Genomic DNA, 9823 nt, shown 5'->3' with positions numbered 1-9823 from the left:
TTAATACTAAAGTTGATATTGTTATTCACACAATTCTGAAGTTATTTTTAAATAGTAAAACTTTTTTTTTGCCTCCTTGGTACATTCATTATGCCCTTGCTTTAGCACTGCTTATTTTAGTGGCAAACTGACCTGTTGGTTTGCCATAAAGTCAAGAATTCAAATGAGTTTAATGAATTAATTAATTTTTCCAGAATATTTCAAATTCTGTCATAGGCACTGTTCAGGAATGTGAAGTACCGTTGTCCGCTGCTTTATTTAATGTTTCTTGATTCAAACATTAATTAATACAGTATAAGAAACCTATATAAGAAACCTAATCTCCCTGGAATAGATAAATACAAAGACACTATCAAATGTGATGAACTGTGTCTAAAATTTACACTAGAGGGATTTATTTTAGGGTTTTGATACTGGTACAAGATCAAAACAGGGTTATTCACATGCTAGAGAATGCTCCAACAGAGTTTTAGTAACTTCCTTACACACTGACACTGGATTCAACTCACCAGGTTTAGTAGGTGTGTTTGAGCATGAAAATCACTGGAGTTGTGTGCTCCTGACATGCAAAAACTACAGGCACTGGTCTATACAGCTGTGGAAAAAGGTGATATGGTCAAATGAATCAGCTGTTACGTATATTCTTGACAAGTGTGAGAATGCATGTGTGGGGTACACCAGTAGAAAGGAACAGGCCTGATGCTTGGCCCTTACAGTGAGGGGGTCCGATGGCTCTGTAATGTCATAGGAGGTTTGGGTTCACTTGTACCCTCAAAAGGAAGAGTCACTGCCAATCAAAAGTTATTTTGAGTGATCACCTTTATCCTAAGATAAAGCATTTCTATCCTGATGACAGTGGTTTCTCCCAGGGTGACTTTGTGGATGTCCCCATCCATGAGGGCTCACTGAACTCAACTCAACTGAACACTCATGGGAGATTTTGGAAAGATGTGTTAGACAGCATTCTTCACCACACCATTCTTTATTTAAAAAAACACCAATTAAGAGAATATCTTTTGGAAAAATTGAGTTCAAATCCTTGAACTCAAACCAGAAGAGTTCCAGAGACTTGTAGCCTCTATGGCAAGGACAATTGAAGCTGTTCTGGTGGCTCATGGTGGCCCAACACCTTACAAACCTTGTGTTGTTTTTTTCATTTAATTTCTAACTCACCTCTATATAGCCTCTGTTCTGTTCTCTTCCACACAAACAATAGTTTTTGCATATTATTAGCGCATATCAGTCATGCTTATGGCTTCATTATAGCATAAAACTTCACCGAATACATCTTCTTTTCGGTAGGAATATGCTTGTCATTTTGTGGGACATTAAATGACAGCAACATACTAACTAGATTCTTTGACAATAATATGGATAACCATTAGAACACATTAAAGAAAAAAATATAACACGCATTATCATACAGCCTGTGCTGAAGTCTCTATAGAAAGAGAGTTTCTTGACACATGAAACATGATGAGTGGATTTTTGTTTATTAAGACTTATTAAGAGTGTTAATAAATGATTTAAGCAATGCTCAGGCCAGGCTGTATCTGTCATATCTGTTATGCTTGCTTCAAGGATGCATCAAATCCATGAGGCTAATTATAGCATTTAAATAGCTTTATGAGAGACAGGAGAGTGGTTGGAACCTCTTGGCTGTCCCTGAGAACAGAGCCTGTGGGGAATCACATGTGATGTATGGATGTATGGAGTGGAGGTGGGGGGCAGTAACACGGTTGTTTGCCAATTCCTGATACCACCTTATGTTTTCATCATTCTGTAAAGCCAAAATGTCACGCTTTACTGGTGCCATGTGGAACCTTCACAACCTGCAATTTACTACAAGTGGAACTGCCAGTCAGTTAATTGTTTACAGATAGCCATTACATTGACTGACCTCTGTGTAAAAAGGCTTTATGTGTGTGTGCGTGCCCACACAAACACACACAGGTGCACACGAAAGTGAATGTGCATGTACATCCTTGCGTATATCTATTTGTGTAGACAGGTGACAGGTGACAGGTGAGTGCTTTGTTTGCTTTTTCTGCAGCCATTGATATGACATTTGTTAGGAATTAGCTCATAAAGTTATTGTGGCATCACGTTATTACTTTATTAATACCTAATTATTATTGTAATTTTTGTACTTAATTGAAAAATTATTTCAATTAATTAATACATATGTTTTAAGTAAGTTCCCTGTTGCTATTTTTTCATATATTGAAATACTATAGGAAAACATTATCATTATCTCTCTTATCATTGCTTAAAATGAAAAGCACAGTTCTTAAATATCATTAAACAAAACATTACTAAAATATAGTAATATGATCTCTAATATAAAATTACACCTGATCCATGGCATCCCAGTCCATGACATCTACCACATCATCAGATGCAATAGAAATGGTCACCTCGACTATCTGAACCTCACACAAAAAACTGAAATTTTCTACACTGTAAAAGAAATCCATTCTGGTGGCAGAGATGGTGATATGACAGTGTTCAGCACCCTCACAATGGTGCTCTATACAGGCCTCCAGGGAAACATGGCCTAAAGAATAGTGTGTGACTCCAAGTGTCTTTACTATTTCAGCCTCAGATTCATACTGGACTACCTCCAAGGGGTTCTCCAGAAATATGACCTGCAGACTAGGGTTACACAAGTCAGAAACACCAGCCAGGAACCTATGACTTAATGGAAAGGTCACATGTTTGACTCAGATGATTGAGGTATCAAGTGGTAACATGAGACTCTTGGTGATTGTGAATCTGCAGAGAAACAGCACGGTCTCGTTTGAGCTGCACAGTCATTTGTCATGATCACCAAACTGGATAAACAGTATGGCAGTGAGTTTACAAATGAGAGAACCCATATGTTGCATGGTCTGCTTTTAGACAATGAAATCTGTAGACTTGGTGTCTCATTTCAATTCAATTCAGTTTTATTTGTATAGAACATTTAACGACAGACATTGTCACACAGCAGCTTTACAGAAAATCGGGACGTAATCGGGATTTAGATGCCTAATGAGCAAGCCAGAGGCAATAACGGCAAGGAAAAACTTCCTGAGAAGACACGAGGAAGAAACCTTAAGAGGAATCAGATTCAGAAGGGAACTCATGCTTTTCTGGGTGACACTGGATGAAGGAATTATAAATCATTACTGTCCTATAATTGTAAACTATAAAGCCAAACAGTACTAAATGTGATGAAAGGATGTTCAGTGTGAGCGTATTGTGAATAAGAGTCCTTGAATAAGCACAGGACAGTCTTTAGCAGTTCCCTATGCAGTTTGGATAGTCTGGTAGATCATTAGACACCATAGCACCAAAGTATAGCATGATCTTCTGGATACACATGTGGCATCTAGCAGGGAACATGCAGTATTAGGGTGTGCTAATTTTATAAAAGGGTGCATAAACATGTATTTTGACATGAGAAAATTAAAATCACTTTAAATTTTAAAGCTCCATTATGTCTTGCTTGGTAAATTATTACTTGAAAATAATAAATATTTTCAAATTTTAGCAAAGTATTTCATTGATGATATATCAGATATTTTTATTCATTAATTTATTGATGTCAAGCATTGATGTAAAACTTCTGTTTTAAGCTCACTAATCTGGTAGTTTCTGAATTGACACTTCCTAATGGTATTGTTCTAACACTGTCTGCATGTTTTGGGGAATAAATTATTGAAAACATGTATTTTTACTTTAATCGCCTGTCATATAGTGCACAAAATCTTAACATTTACCAAGCTATAGATTCCAATTTCAAAATCAATAGTTGTTCTGGTATTTGTATACCAGATAACATGGTTTTAATACCCCTTATCATAAATAATAGTAAAAATTAAATTTCAACCAAAATTGACCTGCCCTAATGCAGTATAGCACCATTATAACCGGAAGCCCCACCGTATCATAGAGCTGGGTGGTGTTCAGTTTTGGGATGCCGCTTATCCTGTAGCTGCTCCATCATGTATGGGTTCTGAGTGACAGAGTTGGTTAGCATGGCTTCAGAATTCATGTTTCATCTAACCAGAGCAGCAGTACAATTATTTCACTCATCACTTTTTTGGTCTATTAATTTCTTTTGTATCATGATGGTTTGTTTTCTATTCCTTTGTTTTTGTAACGTCACTATCTTCAGCCACCAAGTTTGCAGCTGACACCTAGAATAATCATTGACAATGAGCCTCCCATTGTTTTTATGTAAGAATGTGTTCTGCGCATGAAATACAATTTATCCTACAGGGCTCTAAAGTGCCACTTTTGGTCATAAAGTTAAATTGGTCACCTTTACACAATTGCTAAAATGGATTTAAGAGGAAAAAACACAATTCAAGAAATAAAATATAATAGATTTATTTGCAGACAGCCGGTGAGTCTACAGCATATCTTTGGTCAAAGTGGAGAGAGGTACAGCATAGTCAGAAGGTCTAAGCAGCACTCTGTTTCTTAAACTAAGCAATAATGTTTAAATGCTTAACAATGCAAGACATAACATTTACAAACACACATGCTTCCCAGATGATGCACAACTTGACACTGACTCACACATAAATTACTTTATAAGACTCCTTCAGGGTTAGGATAATAGTTTGTGCACTCATGTAAGCTTCATGAATTTAATTTATGCATCTTTAGTAGATGCACATGTTCTATAGCAGTCTTTAAATTCTGAAATAACTGGCAAAATAACGGAAAATTAATTGGAAACCAATTTTAATGTTTCCTCTCATGAATTCATTACCACTGCACCGTGCTGATTTATATTATCTACTACAAATGCCTCAGCTCCGTTTTGCAGTGTGAAGGAACCTTGAGATCTGGTAACACTAGTGCTCAACTAGTGCATAATATATTATTTAAAATCTGAAAAGAACATTACTGACAAACATTACTGAAACATGCCCTTCACTTACAATACATAAATACTCAAAACACAGAGCACAGACACAAAAATATCAGTGATAGAACAATGAACTGAGATGTCCTTTTGGACATTGTGTATGCACACAGGATGAAAATCTTGTATGAGATAACAGCAAAAGGCAACTGGCAAAAGAACTTTGTGCAACAGTGTGACAAATACTCATAAATCACATGGCAATAAGCAGGTCCAAAAATCAGTCAAAGTAGTCTTGAGACTCTAGTTGGGGATGTCAGCATTGTTGTTGCGGTTGCCATATTTATAGTGAATAACCAGAAGCACCAGACCCAGGACGAAGCAGATAGAACCCACAGTGATGTAAGCAATGCCCAGGAATGGGTTCTTCCCACCCATCCAGGTGATGGTGCTGAGGACCATGCGTTTGCGGCCGTCAAAACTAAGTACCGGGTAGTCTGGGTTCATATGGTTAAGGAATTATCATGAATGTTTTCTGCACTTTACACACTAGACTGTTCTAAACTTAACTCTGTAGAGTTTTTCATTTTGTGGAAATGTCAAATACTGCATGACCTGCTGCTCTTTTCATCTCAAGAATATACAATTTTTTGTAACGGGAACATGTTCTCAAAGAGCTTCCACTGTCCATTAAGTCATAAACAAGACTAGACGAATCTAGCATTGGCAAATAGCAGCTCACCGATCAGACAAATGAGACGTCATTCATGTCACTGTCAAAATGAGTGATGCAATGATATAGAAACAGCTGTGTGATACACATAATGGGCTATTTGCACTTAGGGCTATTTCATATTTCTATGATGTTTTGAAATAGCACGAATCTCACATCTCTGGTAGTACTGTTTAGATTAGGCAGTACAGCGAGCCAGCAATGTCTAACATTTATTTTTTAAAGTAAAATCATAGCGTTGGGCTAACGGTAACTTGCTTCTATTAATGGGTGTTTTCTTACCACCATAGTAGTTTATGTATGACAAAACATAAAATCTGATGCTTTTCTCCAGCTTACTAAAAGGAGCTTTGCAAGTGTTCTTACATAAACGATGAACATCGATGGTGTAAAATGGTGCCACTGCCACTGCCAATATAGTGGACGAGCATAAGTGCTGCCTTGGTTATAATGCCTTTGTGCAAGCAACCCATTCAGTAATTTTGGTTCCATTATTATTTGCGACACTTGAAAAACTGTACCACACACACTCACACACCACTAGTTACTTTTTTCACCCCTCACTCTGCGGTCTGGCAGCAATACAAAAAGTCCCTTGTATATACCTAGCATACTCTGTAACACCAGATTTTTGTAAAGAAACGTCAAATTTGATGCATTATCTGGAAGGATACTGTAAGTAATTTCCAGTGTGTAGTTCCCACGAGGAAGTGTTGGAGTCAGGCTGTCCCTATTCTTCTGGATGATGCGGTACAACTTCCTGAAGGTGGGGAGAGCAGCTGTTCTCATCCACACTATGAAGTCCTCATTGATGAAACCATTGTTGTCAGGGTCAGTGGGATCGAGCTCATAGACAGGCCTGTGCCAGTTGATAGGTGGAGCAGTACCTGTAATACAACCAATTACATCACCTTCCAGCAACAGAACATAGCAGTAAAACAAGAAGATTTACTGAGCTTTAAGAAACTTACGCCCTACAAACTTCTTAAAACATCTGAAAGTTTTAAATTAGTTTTTAAAAAATTATCCTGCAAAAACTTCACTCAGTGGTATACAGAGAAAAGCCTTGTGTATAAAGCAGCACAAGTAGTGTGAAGACTCTACACCACAATCTTGGTTATAGCCACCAAGAAGTTCACTTCTGTTACATCTTTTATTTTACATTTTTATTCATTATTTTGTTTTTCTTTTTATTTCACTTCTCTTCAATAACAATTTATCCTTGTTAGGGTCACAGTGGATCTGGAGCGTGTACTGGGAAAACTGGGCATTAAGCAAAAAATACACCCTGGATGGGACACCAGTCCAACGCAGGGCACCATGCACACACACCTTCACACCTCGGGGCAATTTAGAGATACCAATTTAACTAGCAGCATATTTTCTGGGAAGAGGAAAGAAACTGGAAAACCAGACGGAAACTATTATTATTATTATTATTATTATTATTACCATTCATTCATTAAAAGTGACTGGGAATTGTACATATAATATTGTTCTATTGATTATAACATACTTTTTTTTGTAACATCTCATTAATCTCTTCAAGAGTTTCTAAATACCTTGAAATGCTGCTGTGAGGTTATCTCCTGCAGGGTTCCTGAATTTAACAAACTTGTCAGTCCACCAAGCAATGCCCTTCTTCACAAGAGGAATAAGAGTTTTATTCCAATTGTCTTGGAGGTAAAACAGCTCAAATGTGTCTAAGAGTCCAACAACAGACAGGAAAATAAGATCTTAAAGTTCAGCCCACTATTTCAAGTATACATACATATAAATTAATAAATAAATTTATATATGTCTATATCTTATAGTTCAAAGGTAGTTTATAATTTTATTACCATTAAAAAGACTGTTGGCAATAGCACCACATGGCGCTATGGGTAAGTTGTTATTTGAGTTGTATGGTGCACACTCTTTGCTGGGATTCTGTTCCAAGAGATTAAGATATACAGATTAAAAACATCTTCACAAAAAGACATTTAGAAACTAAAGTATTAATACCATCTTACAGTGACTTACAGTTAAGGCGTATATGTTTCCATTTAGCTGCCTGTCATCTCTTGACTTGACATAACGTCTGTGATTTTGGTAAAAGTTGGATAGTCCGTAGTACATGAACACATTGCCCTAGAACAGCAGAATACAATTCGAAACGTTTGAGTTTGATAAAATATACTATCTGCCATGTCTAAAAATTTACCGAATATAACATAGTTTAGTAAACATACAATACAAAAACATTACAGCAAATTTACACAATTTTTACACCTGCCTTGAAAAGTAAAAATGAAAACAAGTCAAAATATGTTTTCTGTCCAAAATTTCATCCCTTTGTTTAGCACTCACAAGTAATGAAGCACATGCTGAAATTGTCACACACTTGCCTCAAAGCAAGTTGAGTTGTGGAGAAAACTTAAATTTACCTGTCTAAGCAGTTTCTGGCACTGCATGACTCATCCATGTGGGCAATTTGGGTAAATTTGTTTTGCCCCTGAACCATACCTTTAAGAATTCTGACACTCCTGTTGACAAATATTATGGCCTCCAAACTCACTCACTCACACACTCACTTTCAGTAACCGTTTTAACCTATTCAGGTTCATGGTGAATCCTGTCCCAGGAACCCTGGGTCTGAGGTGGGAATACACTCTAGATGGGATGCCAGTCCATCATAGTGCTTCATGCACACATACAGTACCTTCACTCACTCACTCATTCATTTCACACCTAGGGGCAATCTTAGCCAATCACCCTACTGGCATGTTTTTAAGAGGTGGGAGGAAACTGGAGAATCCAGAGGAAACCGGTACAGACACAGGGATGGCACGCACCGACAGTAACTTAAGCTCAGGACTGAACCTCCAGGACTGGGATGCTGGAGCTGAGAGGTGGCATTGCTACCCACTGAGACACCACACCACACCGCCCTTTAAACCGCAACTGAATAATGAATGAAATCCAAGGCCTGAGTGTTATGTTCATGGTCAGTTTTATAGATTACACCAAATGGACCAGGGACTAAAAATACCCAGCTGTAAATAAGATACAGTTTAGAGAGTATCAAAACTTCCATGCTTGTAGAAAAATGTCAATAGTTTACCTCGAATGACTCGTGGAGCGTGAAAGGGACAGAGCATTTGCATGAGTGGTTCAATCCGAAGGGCTGTGTGCAGCTGAAACATGGACTGCTCTTTTCAGCACCAGTGTAATCGATCTGAAACAAAGCACAGGTATGGGAGGTTGACATGATTTGTTTGTAGTCTGTCAGGTTTTACAAGCTACACAAATCACTAGGCTTCATTTGCCTCAGCAGATGCAGAGTTTACACAGGAGTATCACTTTATTTTTCAATCAGTGAATAAATACAGGTTTTTATAGTAATATAACAAAACATAGGGACATATTTTATTGGGTGAGGAACTGTGTACAGTGAGGAACAACAACAAAACACCAAAACAGATCATTCAAACAAATCCTTTAAAAAGAAAACAAGCTTTAAGAGTATTAAGAGCTTAAGGTTAGCTGTAACTAAAGTCTTCCACAGAGTTAAAACAGAACAGAATAAGAAACTTGGCCTCAATTCTAAAGAAAACAAGACTGATTTTAAATATTCACTTTATATAAAAATGTTACTTTAGTCGTACCTCGATCTCTTTGACAGTGTTGGATGTGACGAAGAGCCCGATGCCAATCGGGATGAAGAGGAGGCCGATGATGAAGAAAGCAGGCAGCACGGTACCGGCTGTAAGGACGGGCTGCCAGGCTGGAAGGCGCTGCTGTTTAAAAGCCGTGTTATCCGGTTTCTTACTCTTCTCAGCACTCGGCCCACCTGCAGCTGCGGACCCTGAGCGGTGGCCGTCCTCTTCCTTCGCGTTGTAACCGGACGCCATCATGGCTGCTTCTGATCTTAGTAACAATGTCTGGTTAGCTGGCTAAACGCACAGCAACTGAAAATAAATGACCTTTTACTAACTGTGAGAGTTGTTATATGGATTTTAATGCCTGCGGAATGACTATAGCTAAATGCTAGCACCATGAAATAACTTTACCGGCAAAGGGGACTGCTTTTCCTTAAAGCTGTACGACGCAGTAAATAAGGAAGTGATTTTAGCCAATAGTGTGTAAGATAGTTCTAGCTACGTAAGACGTGTAGACATGTTTAATGAGCTAGCCCCGCCCACCTGCTCTAGCTGGCCGGGACCAGTAGAGTCTGAGGTTCATAACGT

General features: G+C 38.0%; 1 protein-coding gene across 1 annotated transcript; it reads right to left on the bottom strand.

Annotated features, from left to right (window-relative positions):
• Nucleotides 1-4361: 4361 nt before the first annotated feature.
• On the bottom strand, nucleotides 4362-9705 carry tmem30aa (transmembrane protein 30Aa). Its single transcript, XM_026933991.3, has 7 exons — nucleotides 9242-9705; nucleotides 8698-8811; nucleotides 7617-7724; nucleotides 7436-7523; nucleotides 7157-7297; nucleotides 6269-6481; nucleotides 4362-5358 (listed from the first exon to the last, which is right to left on the bottom strand). The coding sequence occupies exons 1-7, from the start codon at nucleotides 9488-9490 to the stop codon at nucleotides 5165-5167; spliced, it is 1107 nt and encodes a 368-aa protein (XP_026789792.1). The 5' UTR covers nucleotides 9491-9705; the 3' UTR covers nucleotides 4362-5164.
• Between the last annotated feature and the right edge of the window lie 118 nt (nucleotides 9706-9823).

This window comes from Pangasianodon hypophthalmus, chromosome 10, assembly GCF_027358585.1.
Source record: "Pangasianodon hypophthalmus isolate fPanHyp1 chromosome 10, fPanHyp1.pri, whole genome shotgun sequence".
Classification (NCBI taxonomy): Eukaryota; Metazoa; Chordata; class Actinopteri; order Siluriformes; family Pangasiidae; genus Pangasianodon; species Pangasianodon hypophthalmus.
Note: the sequence above shows the minus strand (reverse complement) of the source record. Positions and strands in the feature narration are given on the sequence as shown.

Bases quoted from the DNA above. Each gene is read 5' to 3' on its own strand.
- tmem30aa (XM_026933991.3), bottom strand. From the start codon at position 9,490: ATGATGGCGTCCGGTTACAACGCGAAGGAAGAGGACGGCCACCGCTCA. The intron at 8,812-9,241 runs GTACGACTAAAG...GCTTTGTTTCAG, and splicing joins ACACTGTCAAAGAGATCGAG to ATCGATTACACTGGTGCTGA. The intron at 5,359-6,268 runs GTATCCTTCCAG...ATATGAACCCAG, and splicing joins CACACTGGAAATTACTTACA to ACTACCCGGTACTTAGTTTT.